The following is a 15,400-nucleotide window of genomic DNA, read 5'->3' as shown; positions in this document are numbered from 1 at the left end:
TGTGTCCAGCCCTGTGCAAACATGTGGGGGACACAACAGAGGAGGCTGTCGCCTCTGTGCCTGGAGAGACACACAGGAGGGTAAGATCACCTTCGAAGGTAGCACATCATGAAATAGCAAACAAACCAGAGTAGGTGCCAAGTGCAGGGGAGGAGTCAGACCACACACACATGGGCACATACATGTGCACACACACACATATAACTTCACTGTGTTGTCCATCAGAGCCTTTTACACACACATATACACATACATGTGCACACATGCACACATATGTCTTCACCATGTTGTCCATCAGAGCCTTATACACCCACACATGTATACACACTCACACACGTGCACACATGCACTCACACATACCCATATATGCGCATACACATGTACACACACACATATACACACAGCCGGGAGGGGATGACCCCCTTCTGTGTGTGGGAACAGAACATACCCCACTGACTATTTCATCAAATTCAATCCAAGAGCCACAGAGATGGGCAGTGACTTGCCCAAGTCCAAAGCTAGATCTGAGGGAGGCCAGCTGGCTGCTGCCTGGACTCCTGACTCCCTGCAAGTGCTGCCACCCCATGCTGCTCCTGGGTCCTGCCTTCAGGACCCAAGTTTCATCGCCAGCATGTCACAGCTGACACCCACTCTCCAGGACAAGCTTCGAAGATGGGATTCCCGGGCAGGAGAGGGGTATGAAAAACCTCCCTCCAGGCCCGGGGCCCCCCAGATCCATGACAAAAAGGGCTGTCCAGACAGATTGGGGGCATACCAACTGGCAGATATTCCTTCACTGTGTTGTCCACCGTATTGTGTGGTGAAGACCCTGAGCACCTGCTTGGGGAGGTCTAGGGTAGGGTGCGCCAGCAGGGTGGATGACTGGACCATTTGCCAGGGGATGCTGGGCACGCTAAGTCTGACCTCAGTCACTGTGTCAGCTTCCACAGGCCTCTGACTGGCTCCTGGCAAGAAGACGATATAACTTGGGCTCTTGCCAGAGCAGGACTGCCTGTGGCCACTGGCAGGTGAGAGGCCCTCCTGGGGGCAGGGCCTCGGTGGGGGGCGGGTAAACCACACACCACCTTCACCTGCTGGGACAAGAATCCCAGGAGCACTTGGCCTGGGGCAGACAGCTACTACGGAACAGCGGTTCTCAAACTTGGTGTCTAGGCAGCTGGTTGAAAATGCAGACACCCAAGGGTCCCTTCCCCATGAAATCCTGATTCAGTTGGTACAGCACCTGGGAACCTGCATTTCAAACAACCTTCATGAGTCTAAAACAGGTGATCGGTCCCAGTCACTTCTGAGAAACCCCGGTCCAGGATGTTCCTGCTAAAGAACCAGTAAGATCCAGGTACTTGTCCACTCTATGCAAGTGAAAGGCCTGGACAGAGTCAGTGCTGAGTAATTGTGCGTTGTTATTGCCCTCGTATGTGCAGGAAAGAGGGGGGATCCTCCAGCCCTTCCCACCAGCCCAGACCTCAAGATCTGTCCAGCTGTTGAATTAAGCCCGAATTGAGTTGCTGGAGAGGGAGTTTCCACAGCATCAAGAGTTGCAGGACAAAAGTGCCTGAATCAAACTCAAGCCCATCTGACCTCCCCCTTGGCCTCGGTCCAGGGGCCCCACGCTCTCCCTCTCCTCCATGCAAGCCTCCCGCCAGCCATGGACTCAGCCCCAGGCCGCCTGGGCTTCCACGGGAGTCATGGAGGGGCCAGGAGAAAGGCTGAGATGGGCCCTGAGACCTTTTTAATGAGGATCGATTTCTCCAGCAGGACAAGGGGGTGGGATACAGGGCTCACCCTCCGGACTTGCACACAGACCTGGGGCCCGGCTCTGCGAAGCTTTGGAAGGCAGGCAGGACCTCATTCCCAGGGGTCGCTGAGGGCAAGGAAGGTGTCAGGGAGAAAGAAGGTGGCAGGTGAGGGGCAGGCCATGAACTCATCCTTGGGAACTCCAGACGGTCCCCCTTCTATGTGGGGCCGTGATGCTGGCTTCTCTCTCAGGGTGGCTGGCTGAAGTCCCCACGGGGAAGGGAACTCAGGAAGTCCAGAAGGAGGCAGGCCTGAGACTGCAGCCAAGCGGGAGCCTCCGTAGAAGTCCCAGCCCAGCCCAGGCACTAGAGTGAACACAGCAGGACAGGGGGAGGGGAAGAGAGGTGGGAAATGGCAGGGAGGGATGGGAAAGGCAGCTGGGTGAATTAAAATATGCAGATGGAGAGATGTGCGACTGACTGGGAGAAAGGAAAGACCCGGATCCCAAGGAATGAAGGAGGCAGGAGCGGCCTCAGGAACCACCATGGAGGGTGTGAGCTGAACCCCAGACCCAGCTGAAACCCAGGCTGGGGTGAGGGGTGAACTCCAGGGGCAGGGGTTGGGGGCTGAGGGCAGAGAGCCCCGCACTTGCCTGGGAGTTAGGGAGACTGTGGAGGAGGGGCCGATCTCCCAATCCCCCAGCCTGGGGTCTAAAACCAGCCTCCTCCTCAGCAGCGAGGCTGTGCTAGGTGAGAGGATGTGTGCTGGGGAGTGGGCACCCTCAGAGGGAGGCCCGCACTGTGGGCTGGGAGCTGAGGCTCCTCTGCTTCTGACTTCAGACACCTTTCCTTTCGGTCTCAGAGCCAGGGACACCTGGACGTCCTGGGGCCCACTCTCTCCTGCAGGAAACCCAAGGCTTCAGGCAGGTCAGAGGGTTCCTCGCAGAGAGGAGAGACTGAGGCCACAGGCGAAGCGAGCTGGGCCCCAGCCCCACACACAACGAACAGCTCCTATCCCCACTGCTATGCATCCCCTCAGCACTTGGAGCAGTTCGAGTTTGCGCTCCATTAATTTGCAAGCAGGCTGCTTGGTAAGTGTTCTTTTGTCTTTTTCCTCTGGCTCCCTCATCAAGGGTGGGGCCACCTCTCCACCCCCTCCTCAGCAGGGCCCTGCCACTAGCACCCCGCATAGGAAGGCCATGGGGTGCTCAGTGGGACCCCTGCAAGGAGCCAAGGGCCTGCCGGATGCCAGGCCCCAGGGGACAAAATGGAGAAGCTGGCAGAGTTGGCATCCTCCAGGTGGGAAACTGAGGCTGAGGGAGTCTCTTGAACCAAACCGGCTCAATAGTGACAGAGCAAGAACCCAGAGTTCATTTTCTACCAGGAGTCTCAGCAGGTGCTGCTACACTGGCCCTCCCACCGCCCAGTCTTGCAGTGCCCCCATGCCCATGAATTAGTAAGTCTTTGAGGGCACAAACTGGGTCTTCTTCATTTTGATATTCCTGGGGGGACCCGGGCTGGACTCTTCCTTCTCCCCAGAGACTGTCCAAGAAGCCTCAGGGAAGGACCAGCCAAGTACAAAGCCAACCTGTCTGTACGAGCCCAAGGGGCTTCTTTGGACCTTGAGCTGAGCCAGACCCGTGGCAGCCAGGCTCTGAGCAGATCCCAGGCGAGGGAGGCTCAGAACTAGAACCATCCCACCCACCTTCGTGCCTCTCAAAGCCGAGTTTAAGCTCCCAAACAAATGGGACACTAAGGGTCACTGCACTTTCTGGAAACTCAACTCAGATGCCAACCAGGAAGGCCTCACAGACCACATCTCCCCCCTCCCCAGGAAACTCCAGGCTCAGGACTTGGTCATCTAGAAGACAGAAGCCCTACCTTCCCAATTTCTCTGTGGTGTCTTGTGTACTGCAGTGGCTGGTATTTGGGGACAGCCTCAGTTCACAAGGCAGCTCGTATACAAGGCTCAGGGGCACAGAAGCAATTGCCTTCCCAGGATCTGTTTAGTTTTGCAACTTACATACGAGATTAATTGTCTTATATCCCGGGCTCAGCTCAACATACCGTGCCCTGACCAGGTGCTCCACCCTCACACCTGGCAGCAGGGGAGGAGAGGGGAGGTGTAAGGGTGGGGCACACTTTGCTTCTGTTGGGCTGGACTCCCTGCTGTCTACACAACAGGCCCACATGTTGCTCAGAAAGCCCTCCCTCCTGCCAAAGTCCCATTCTGCTCTCAAAGTCAACTGCAGCCCCTCTCCTGTGGACCAGACTTCCTTGCTGCCGGGCCCACAGTGCTCCCTCCCCTCAGGGTCACCTGATCCTGCTCACACTTTGCCCCGTCCCACCTGCCACTGACCTGTGTGTGGGTCTACCCATCTCCCGTATCATGATACAGGCTTTCTGAGGTCAGGCCCCCAAATCTGCTCTTCCCCAGTCTCCATGCAGGGCAGGGCCCAAAGACATGCTGGTTATGTGAGGTGATCTGAAGACCCAAGAGGCAGCCAGTGTGGCAGGAAGAGCACAGCTTTGCAGCCACAGTCCTGGGCCACTCCTGCCTCTGCCATTTCCTAGGGTACAACTGTAAGCAGGTGATAAAGCCTTCGCCTTCCTTTCCTCATGGAATATGGTAAAACCAGATACCGTATTTACCTCATTGCACTGTTGTGAAGGCTAAATGATTCACTTCATTTCATTCATTCATTCATTCATTCATTCATTCAACAAACACGGAGCATCTACTGTGTGCTGGGAACTGTGCTAGATGCTTTGCAGGGCAGTAAATAAAAGGGATTTACTTGTCTTTGTGAAGATTACATTCTAGTGAAGCGGACAGATAATAGACAACCAGATAAAAGATCTCAGAGATTGCTAAGTGCTGTGAATAAAAATAAGGCAATGTGAGGGGAGTGGGGTGTCTGTTAGCTCCATGGGGTGGTCAGGGAGGGCCTCTTTGGGATGGGATTTGGGCAGAGGCCTGGTTGAGAGGACTGGGATGCAGTCAAGTGCTTGATGAATATTAGCTGTTATTATAATTCGTGTTGTGGGAATAAGAAGGTCTCCATGCTGAGGAGAACATCCTGCCCCAGAACCCCAGAGGGGGTGCCCCCAACCCTTCCCTTATCTTACGCCGCCCCTAGGCCCAACTGAGCTCACCCCCAGGAGGGAGACAGCTGTCACCTCTGTATTACCTGCACCCCAGGGGTCTGTACCTTCAGGCTTTTATTCATCTTGTTCCCCCCACCTAGGCCCTTCCCCACTCCTTTCCTCCTGGATTCACCCTATTCCTGCCCAAACCACGTGAAGATGGGCCCTGGCCCCGCCCCCCTCCCTGCTCAGCTTCTTCTCCTTCCAGCAGCATTTCAGTCCTCACGACTCAATCTCACACCCATTAACTAATACAATCACTCTACCATTGTTTTGTTATTGTGTTCCTTCATTTCTTTCCAGTCATGGCAAGCCTGTGTTCTCAGAGCATCCCTCTGAGGGAGGCAGGGAGGTTGCTACTGTCCGCGTTTTAGAAATGGAGAAACTGAGGCTCCGCGACAGTGACATGCCTCATGGTGGATGCCTCCAGGGGTGGTGCTGGCTCCATATTTAGTCCTCACACTCTCTTCACACTGGTCCTGCCCTGTGCAGCAACAGCGCGTGTACACACACACACACACACACACACACACACACACACATACACACACACACACACACACGTATGCACACAGACTCACACACGCCAGAATCTCCAGTTCTTCAGGGCAGGGCTAGCCTCCCCAGCACCTAGCACGGGGTCCTGCACAGTTAAAGTCCATGAATTCTCAGATTCCAGTCGCATTGCCTGGGAGAGTCTGAATAAACTGCCCCACCATCCCATCCCTTGACCTGGGCAAGCAGCCCCCCTCCCCCCTCCTGCCCAGTGGTGGCCCCACGGTCCTGGCTGCCCCAACTCACTTCTCCAGCATGGACATGACGATTGGAGGGAGCACCAGGATGGGCATGGGGAGGACCACTCGCGTCAGCGCCGTCTCCAGCAGGGCCTGAGGAGCAAGCGGAGGCTGTGGTGAGTGGGGCTCCCCGGTCCGGGCACAGCCGCCTGGCAGCCAATCCCACCCCAGAGCCCCGAGGTGTGTGCATCACTGCTAAGCAGGCCTGGCTGAGTGGAATAATTCATGGATTTGCTCACGAAGACATACTCCAACAACTGAGAAAAGCCACCCCCGTCTTCTCATCACACACATTTGAAGAGCAGATCCCCGACACCTGCCATATGTGGGGGTGGGACAGCAACACAGAAGTGCCCAAGGGGGTGCCTCGGGTGGGTGGCAGGTGCAGGGGCTTGGGGGGAAGCAGCAGGAAAACTTGAGATGCTCTAAAATCTAAGCAGGCCCTGGAAGGACCCCAGCAAAGAGCTGGGGCCTGGTGCCGAGGGGGGACAGAGACTCTGGGAGTTGCTGTTCTCGGACATCCCTTAAAGACAAAGGTCCGAGGAGGAGGCGGCTTTCTGGGTGACCAGGGGGAGGCACTTCCGCTGAGTGTCTGCGAGTCTCCCAATGGGCCCTGCCTGGGCCTGGCTCTGGGGCTCCCTTGGGATTCCCAACAGGGGGCACAGTCAGGGCACAGCTGTGGCACCCCTGCACTCTGCCGGTCATTGTGGGGAGTCCATTTAACCCCACAGGCTTGGTCCCTCCAGGAATGACTGGTAGTCCCCCGGGTCCCTGGTCTTCCCTTAGACCCGTGGTCAGCAAACTGCGGCTCGCACATGCGGCTCTTTGGCCCCTTGAGTGTGGCTCTTCCTAAGCTTTAGGAGTACCCTAATTAAGTTAATAGCAATGTACCTACCTATATAGTTTAAGTTTAAAAAATTTGGCTCTCAAAAGAAATTTCAGTCGTTGTACTGTTGATATTTGGCTCTGTTGACTAATGAGTTTGCCGACCACTGCCCTACACAGCAAGGGGCTGTAGCCAGGCTGGGGAACACCCAGGGCTGCAGAGAGCTTGGGGCTCCTGCCATTTGGACCAGGAAGAGGACCATCAACATCAGCCTCCCTCACAGCAAGTCAAGAAAGAGTATAGGGCTAGAGAGGAGGTTGGTGCCAGGTAGGAAACTGAGGCCAAATCCCTTCTGAGGACAGGCTCGGGGTTGGAAATTTCTCCCAGGAACTGGGGTTCTTTGTGACCAGTCTTAGGAAGGCCTGGGAGAGGGTCCCTCCAGCCTCCCTCCCAAGCGGGAATGAGGGGGTCAGAGCCCGTGTGTGCGGGAAGCAGAGGGCGCAGGCAGCATTGGCACCGGCAACCTGAGCCCCTTCCCTTCAGAGCCTTGGGTGGGCACTCACTTCCCCCCGAAACAGTGGGGAGGGGAGGGCTGGATGAGAGAGGGCTCTCCCTACACTGGAGGCTCATAGAGGAGGCCGCCCAGACAGAGGTTCCGCTCGGCCCCTGTGGGAGCTGAGGAGGGACAGGACCTGGAGCAGAAATGCTTGGCTACCTTGCAGCCGAACCCCCCTGTCCCTGCCCTTGGAAGCCAGAGCCGGGAGAGCCACTGATCACCACTGGGAAGAGGGCTGGACACAAGCATACTGGAGTTAAAAAAATATTACAACTGCTGCAGTGGGTGAGGAGGGTGAAACCAGAGGTGGGAAAGGGCCTTCCCGTAACAAAACATTCTTCTCCAGCCACCCACAAGGCCTGGGGCAAGCCTGAAATCCCACACCTTAGCGCACTCACTCCTCACTCCCCAGCGAAGCACCAAGTGCAGGAGTGCTTATTAGCACAGAACCACAAGCACCCGTGCCCACACTTCCTCATCTTACCCAGGAGGACGTGAAAGCCCAGGGGACAGGGTCCCGGGTCCCGGGGAGGGAAGGGAAAGCTCTGGGGTCTATTCTGCCCTCGCCAATTAACAGATCAGAGAAGCTGGGTCCTGAGGGGCTGCGACGAGAGATGGGGACAGCTCACAGTGGTGAGGACAGGGCACTTGGAGAGAAACAGGGATGCCTAGGGGATGGGTGTGGCTGGACCAGACCTCCAGGCTGGGGCTCATACAGAGGGCAGGTGGGGCAGGGTGAGGAGGCGAGATTAAGAGGACAAAGCAAGGGTGCTGTGGGCAAAAGTCTTTGAGGAATGAAAACATTTAGGGGAAACCAACACCCTCCCTGTGGCTGCCCCCCACCCCCACCGCCATGCTCCGCCCCCTGAGCCCCGGGAGGACCCACATGTCTGGCTGCGATCCTGGAGGAGCCCACGAGGTTGCCATCGCCGTCCAGGACATCGATCCCTTCTTCCAGCTCCCCGTACCGCATCAGGACCACGTTGCAGATATTGGCGCTGGCTGGAGAGAGAAGGAAGCAGGAGTGAGGGGGAGGATGGCATTCCACTTGGTAGGACCCTGGGCTCCACCTTCGCCCCAGACTCCCCAGCCCAAGCAAGGAAGTTCTGAATAGACGCCAAGCTTGTGTTCAAGTGCAGTGGGGGAAGGTGTGGTCCTGGTGCCTATCAGCTTGGTGAGGGGTTTGGGACCTTGAGAACCTGGTGAGCAAGGCTGGAAAACAACCAGTGTTAGGGAGGAAGGGGGAACTGCTCAGGGCTTAGAGAGCGGCCAGTTATCAAGGAGACTGCCCCCTGCAGGCAGGCCAAAGGGGTGCCCATCTGGGGGGCTCTGGGGCCTGAAGACACATCCCCCATGGGTGCCTGATGCTCCCCCATAGCAACTCAGCACCCCACATCCAGCCCCTTGCTCCTCAGAGTGAATCAAGTTCCCAGAGATTTGCTTCTCTGACAGCAGGTGCCAGAGCGGCAGGAACCTCAGTGCTCACCCAGCACCGCCCCCTCATCATATGGATGGAAAATTGAGGCTCACGGTGTATGTGTGTGTGTGTGTGTGGGCAGGGGGATTTATCTGAGGTCACATAGCAAAGTGAGGCAGAGCTGAAAGGCCACAGAGCCTGGTCCTCCGGACACCCAGGAGGGGGGGAGAGGGCGGGGTCAGGCAGCGCTACGGGAATACCTTCTGCTTTTGGCTTCAGGTGGCTGGTTCATCCTTTGACCATGCCCACCCATCTCAGCTGAGATCATGGGGGCCTGGGCTGAGGGGAGGGTTCCTAGATCCATAGTTAAACACTGGATGCCAGAGTTTGAGCTGGTGGCTAGCTTCAGGAGCCTTCCCAGGGACTCACAGGGCTGGGCCTGGGCCCAGGCCCAAGGCTAGGTGTGGGAGCTGACCTCGCCTGAACTCCCCCAGCTCTGCTCCAGGATGGAAGTGGGGGAACAAGGGGGTGGTGGGCGGGTGGGGAGTGGGGGGTGACAAATGTGGAGCCCGCCTGCTTCACTCCTCCCCCCAAAGCGCCTTGCTGTGTTTAAAGTTTTAATTTTTGCTAATTAATGTCAATTAATTTTGTATAATGAGTGTTTAATTTTGGGGAGTGTGTGAGCCTGGGAGCGACTGCAGTTCTGGGCTGTGAACGCTGATTAGCATCAACACCTGCTGCTTCCCCACTCCCTCCAGTGGGGGGGGCGGGGGGGGGGCACCCGGGTTTGGGGAGCTGGAGGGCGGCAGGGCCTGGTGGGCAGGTGGAGTGGGAGGAGGACCGCAGATGCTCCTGGTGCCTGAGCCAACGCAGGGGAGCAGAGGGGCCCAGGGTGCTCGCAGCTGGGGGACAGGGTTCTGCAGGTGAGGGGTGGCTTGAGGCCCTGGGGTCTCTAAGCCTCAGTCTCCCTGTTCAATAAAGTGGAAGGTGGAACAGGCAGAGGGAAGACCAAGTGGCTCCACAGTCTTTGGAGAGAAAAGCAGGCGACCAAATACAGTTTTTAAATGTATTTACAGCACAGATGTCATCTTTGAGTAGCTCTCATGTTTCCACAAGACACTCAGCTGCACTGGTACCCACGGGCAGACCTCCTCTCGCCAGGCCACTCCTGTCCACACGGCAGGCAGGCTCAGCAGTCTGATACAGTGGCTCTCAACCAGGGGCGATGTTGTGAGACATCTGGCAACATTTGGAGACATTTTTGATGATCACAGCCTGGTATGTGTAGGGGTTGCTATAGGCCATCTAGTGGGTAGAGGCCAGAGATGCTGCTAAACATCCTACAATGCACAGCACTGCCCCAAGGCAAAGAATTATCCAGCTCGAAACGCCAGTAGTGCTGATGTTGAAAACCCCTGTGTCACGCACATCTAGAGACCCACAGGATGAGGAAAGTGGATCTGAGAGGTTGGGAACCCCGGCTTCGGGACAACGGGGCTTGGGTTCTAATTCTGATGCCGAATCTCCCCCTCCTCACCCTCCGAGGAGAGCTCCCGCCAGCCCCAGGCCCTCCCAGGGCTCAGGGCCAGGAAGGGCCCCCACAGTGGCCTTGGGAAGGAGGGCACCTAGCCGGTGACAGGGATGCTCTTCGTCCTTTACCCCCGGGGCTGCCAGGCCTGCAGTTCCCAGGAGACCCAACACAACCACCGGAGAGGACATCGGGGGTTTCTGCCCTGAAAGGCATGGGTCTCTGACCTCAGAGAATAGCTTCTGCCACCGCTGTTCTGAAAGGCAAGGCTACAGGAATGTGGTCCAGGGGAGGGGCCTCTGCTTCACATCAGGAGGCGGCAGCTCACTCTGCAAGCTCCTCCCCCTACCCCCTGGGTGCAGAAGGAAGGGCTGCATGAAGCGGCTCCATGGGGTCACAGCCTCTGCACCAGTGCTCATGCCAGGTCAAGGGGAGCCAGGAAAGGCGGAGACATCTCTAGCTGTGCGTGTGCGTGTGCGTGCGTGCGTGCGTGTGTGTGTGTGTGTGTGTGTGTGTGTAGGAAAAAGACAAAGAAAAGAGACAGTGTGGATTTGGAGCTGATGGCCCAGTAGTCCTAGGTGACATCCTGCTTGCTCTCCTCAATTTTCAAATATGCGATGTAGCCACATCAGGACAGAGCAGGACTCTGGTTCAAACACAAAATGACTTGATACAAAAGGTAAAGTATGAAAGGGAGTGAAAACCCAGCCTCCCTCTCCTCATCAGCGCCCCCAGGGCACTCTTCAGAATGAGAAAGCTGCCCTCTCCTCTAAGCTGTCTGGGGGCGGGGGGGGGGGGGGGCGGAGGGGGGGGAAGCAGTGAAAACCCTAAAAGCCACCTCAGAATGAGGGCAATCCCCAGGCTCCTCCCTTGGAACACCCCCATCCTTACTGCCTATTCAAATGGCACATGCACCGTCATTTCTCCTGTTGACTGTGTATACTGGCTGTCCATTTATTGGGCACCTGCTGTATGCACAGGTTAGCTGCTATCACCTTTGAGCAGTGAGATTGCTGGCCTGTTTCAGTCATTTCATTTCCATGATCTCACCCAGAACATTCAGTTCTGCTGTCTTTCTCCCAAGCCATCCTGGTCCCTCCCATCAGTTCCTGGCCAGTCCACTCCTGAGTCACGGACACTGAGAGCCGCAAGGGAATAGCAAATGGAAGAGAGAGAGAGAGAGAGAGAGAGAGAGAGAGAGAGAGAGAGAGAGAGAGAGAGAGAGAGAAACCAAGATCAAGGCCAACCATGGGTGGCCACGGGTCTCCTCTCTAGCACACTGGCAAGATCGACGATTGACAGTAGCACAGGTTAATTAAACAGTGGGTTAGTGATAATGCTAAGGAAGCTGGCACATTTTCAACTTGGATTGACACCATTCAAGACTCAGGCATAACTGATGTTGGAGCAGCGATGCTGGGAGATGTCACGGGCTGAGAGAGAGAACGAGAGATCGCTGCGTGCTGATGCAAGCGCCGTGTCAAGTCCCGAGGAAAGTGTGGTCTTGACTGCTGCAGATGTTCGCACATCAGACCCGTCGCGATGCACCATCATGCCGGGTGTGAACAGCTATGAAGTGCCCCGTGTAAAAGGGACAGTGTGGGAAGAAGGAAGAGCAGCAGACGGAAGACAAATGTGCAAGAAAGTTCTCAAAAATAAGACTACAGGAGAGCTTGCCCCCTGAACTACCACAGACACATAGGAACAGACACATGGATCAAAAGGTAATAGACCAGCCCTGGTTGGTGTGTCTGAGTGGTTAGAGCATCGGCCGGAGCACCCAAGGGTTTCGGGTTCAATTTCCTGTCAAGGGCAAGTACCTGGGTTGCAGGTTCAATCCTCGCCCTGGTGGGGGCGTGTGCAGGAGGCAACCAATCGATATGTCTCTCACATTGATGTTTTCCTCTCGCTCTCCTCCCCCCCTCCCCACTCTCTCTAAAATAAATCAATGGAAAAAAAATATCCTCAGGTGAGGATTAACAACAAGAAAAAAAGTTGTGCAGAGATACATCCATCTGTGGCGGGGGAGGGAAGGGAGGATGAGTTAGTAGTAAAGCAATTATATCAACTCACAAGGGAAGGACTCTTCAATTATGGGGGTGAAGCAACAGGCTATCTATTCTCTTAGGGAAAATAAAACACCATAACTCCTCTATCCCAAGATGCGTTTTCTCATATTTTAATGCTTGCAAAATCATGATATACCTTACAATGGGTGTTTGAGGGAGGGGGATCTTATCTGCTCCCCATCACAACTGCCCGGGCGTGGGTGAACTTAGCCGTGTGTATCTGTTCATTCAAGCGTCACCTCAGTTGCTTACAGCGATCCACACAGAATTTGAACTTAAACTTAGATCCCTAATTGTCGCCTAGAACTTCTTTTTAAAACTTACACTATAATGGAGCGCGGACGCGAAAAGTTATTGTACATGCGGAAGATCGTCTGCCAGATACCAGGCAATGCAATTAAAGGCAGCAGAAATTGCCAAACCATAGATAGCTACCCTAAAGAAATGCTTGCCCATATGTACAAAGAGACATTTACAAGGATGTTAATTATAGCACTGTTTGTAAGAGCAAATAATTAGAAACAACCTAAATGTCCACCATTTACGGAGTCTACATGGGAAGCTCTCCAAAACAAACTATATGAAAAGAGCTACCGAGTCTGTACAGAATGGTTTACGGAATGCAAAGCCTTGTAATTGGTATACACACATCTGTGTGCACAGAAACCCACAAGTGAGGTTCTGGAAGCTTCACACCACAGAGTGGTCTCCTTGGGGAAGGAAACTAAATTTAGGAATTAGGGAGTGTCGCAGGACTTCCACTTTTTACCCTAAAATTTTTTACACTGTTTGCATTTTTACAGTGAGAATAGAATCACGTGTTACTTGTTTAAACATTGAAAAGAAATAGCCAAACTTCTTGAAGTCGATCATAAAAGTTTGAAAGCCAGCAGGGATTGGTGCGACCTATTCATGGGTCCGACACTTAGGCATCTATATGTCTGAAACTACCTAAGGAAGCTGATGAACTTCAGGAATCATTTTCCTGCAAGTAAAGGGAAAAAATGAAACTGCAAGTATAACCAAATAGGATCTGCAGATAAAAAAATCCCCAATATTCTTTTGTATGCTTTGAAATGACACCATCTCATTTGGACAATGGTTGCTGAACAGCATCACAACCACCATTGCCTCTCGTAATCCCTACCTCTAATCTTGACCCTTTGGCCCCTGGAAGATGTGGAGAAGGCTGAGACTCAAACTCTGTGGTGTTGAAGAAAGTGACTTGGATTGAACATGTAGTGAACGCTTATTCATTCCTTCAAATGAACAAGAACTATAGCCCTCTCCTCTTCTCAATGGCTATTGTCTTAATGCCTCCTATACGAGAGGCATCTTAGAATAGAGAGTGTGACATGCAATATCTATTCCATAAGCTATGTGATGAGAAGTGGGAAATGTATTTATTATAAGTGACAAAGAGCTACTAATATTACTCTATGGAGGGTTATGGTGACTGACTCAACCGCTATTCTACCCCCAAACGATTAGTCTAAACTAATTGTAATAATCCCTTTCTTGACAGTAATTGGTTAGGAAAGAACATGTGATCAGTCCTAGCCAATGAGGGATGGCGGCAGGGGGCTTCTAGGAAAAGACTCCTTTTATTTAAGAAGAGGTAGCAGGCAGTGCCTCCTGTCCTCTGGGCACTGGTGGGTCTGGATGTGACCTTTGGAATTGCTGGTGCCATCTTCAGGGAGCTACCCTGCAGGTGAAGCCACTGGCAGAGAAGTGGAAGGAAGGGCCCTGGATGCTTCACCCAGGACTCGGCCTTTGTAAAGTAATACATTCCTCTGTACAGATGCCCAATGTCATTGATAATCATCAGAGAAATGCAAATTCAAAGCATAATGAAGTATCACCTCACACCGGTCAGAATGGCTATCATCAACAAATCAACAAACAACAAGTGCTGGTGGGGATGAGGAGAAAAGGGCACCCGCATGCACTGCTGGTGGGAATGCAGACTGGTGCAGCCACTGCGGAGAGCCGTAGACAGCACAGGGAAAAGTCACTTCCTGGCAAAGAGATGCCGAGGCTGGCATTTCTGGTCCATGCGGGAAGGTTACTCCCTCTGCAGGAAGTCGGCGGGCGGGTGCTAGGGCTTAGGCTTCCCCATGGCGAGCTCAGAGCCCACATGGGGGTCTTTATGAGCACCGGGCCCTGCTGGTCCCCTGCTCGGCATGGATTCAACCAAGCAATCTGGGGTGACCTTCAGAGCTCCCTGCCCTGCCCCCTACACACATATATACAAGAGCCTGAGCACACGGCCATGCTTGCCAGGTGACCCTGGGGTCTCCACCTTCAGCTCCTGGCTAAAGCCCCTGCCCCGCCCATCCCTGACAAGGTGCATCTACTCCTCTCGCCATGGCACCGGCTGGACCTCCTCTTGCTGGCCACTGCTCCCAGCCCCCACCCAAGGCCCCCCGTGAAGGCTGCTATGGGGCCTGCCTCTGCGGGAATGGACTGCGCCTGGAGCCTGGTGGCTGGACCTGGAGGTTTGTATTTTTCCGATGCCTCCTCAATTGACCTTTAATTACACTGTTTGCCCAGCTCCCCAAACCATTAACTTCCACCTCACGTCAATTAATGGAGGGCCTGCTCCAAGCTCGAGCTCCTGAACACAATTAAGCGTGACAGTCCACAAATAAGAAAGAACTGGAGAATTAATTAAGGTCTAAACAAATTAATTACCAGTCCCCAATCGATTCCGATGCCAGCACGCACCGTCTTTCCTAACATGTCCATGTATAAATAGAAACGAGATTTCCCACATGATTGCTGTTCTAGACCAGGGCCCAGCACAGCTCTGAAACCCTCTCGGGGGAGAGGCTGCAGGGAGTGTCCTTGTGGCTCCCCACGTACTCCACACACACACACACACACACACACACACACACACACACACGTGCACACGCACACACGCAACCCCGGCTGAAAAACCAGGGGCAAAACTGGAGGTGCTCCTGGTGGGACACGGAACAGCCGGCCTCTGGACTCCGCCCCTCGGTCTCTCAGCTACTGCAGTGAAGGTTATTTGAGTGGCTGGAGCAGTCTGGGCTGTGGCCAGGTCAGGATAACCCTTAGTGAGTCTGTAAAAACCCTTCTTCTGTAAAATGGGATGGCTCCCTCTGTCCGAGGGTCCTCCCAGAGAGAGAATGAGGAGAGTTGAGGGGAACAGAGGCCGGCTGGGGGAAATGGGGAGAGCTGTGGAGCCCCAGGAATACTGGGCTTTACAAACCCAGGGGAGGCCTGCAGTCCCAGCAGAAAGGGGCTGAAATAGGACCTGGTCCGAGGCCAGAGACGGGT

The 15,400-nt window shown here is 54.5% G+C and overlaps 1 protein-coding gene across 3 annotated transcripts in view; it reads right to left on the bottom strand.

Annotated features, from left to right (window-relative positions):
• The window catches only part of SFXN5 (sideroflexin 5), a 100,103-nt gene that overhangs the window by 17,963 nt on the left and 66,740 nt on the right, over window positions 1–15,400 (bottom strand). For 2 of the 3 annotated variants that reach the window (XM_036334128.1, XM_036334129.1), the window contains 2 exons: window positions 7,964–8,079; window positions 5,703–5,788 (listed from right to left, as the gene is read on the bottom strand). In XM_036334128.1, coding sequence (XP_036190021.1) covers window positions 5,703–5,788; window positions 7,964–8,079 — 202 coding nt within the window. The remainder of the gene's footprint in view (window positions 1–5,702; window positions 5,789–7,963; window positions 8,080–15,400) is intronic. The other variant, XM_036334130.1, reaches the window with a different exon arrangement.

The sequence above is a fragment of the Myotis myotis genome, unplaced genomic scaffold (genome assembly GCF_014108235.1).
Source record: "Myotis myotis isolate mMyoMyo1 unplaced genomic scaffold, mMyoMyo1.p scaffold_m19_p_14, whole genome shotgun sequence".
Taxonomy (NCBI): Eukaryota; Metazoa; Chordata; class Mammalia; order Chiroptera; family Vespertilionidae; genus Myotis; species Myotis myotis.
The sequence above is the reverse complement of the archived record's forward strand: the minus strand, read 5'-3'. Positions and strand labels throughout refer to the sequence as shown.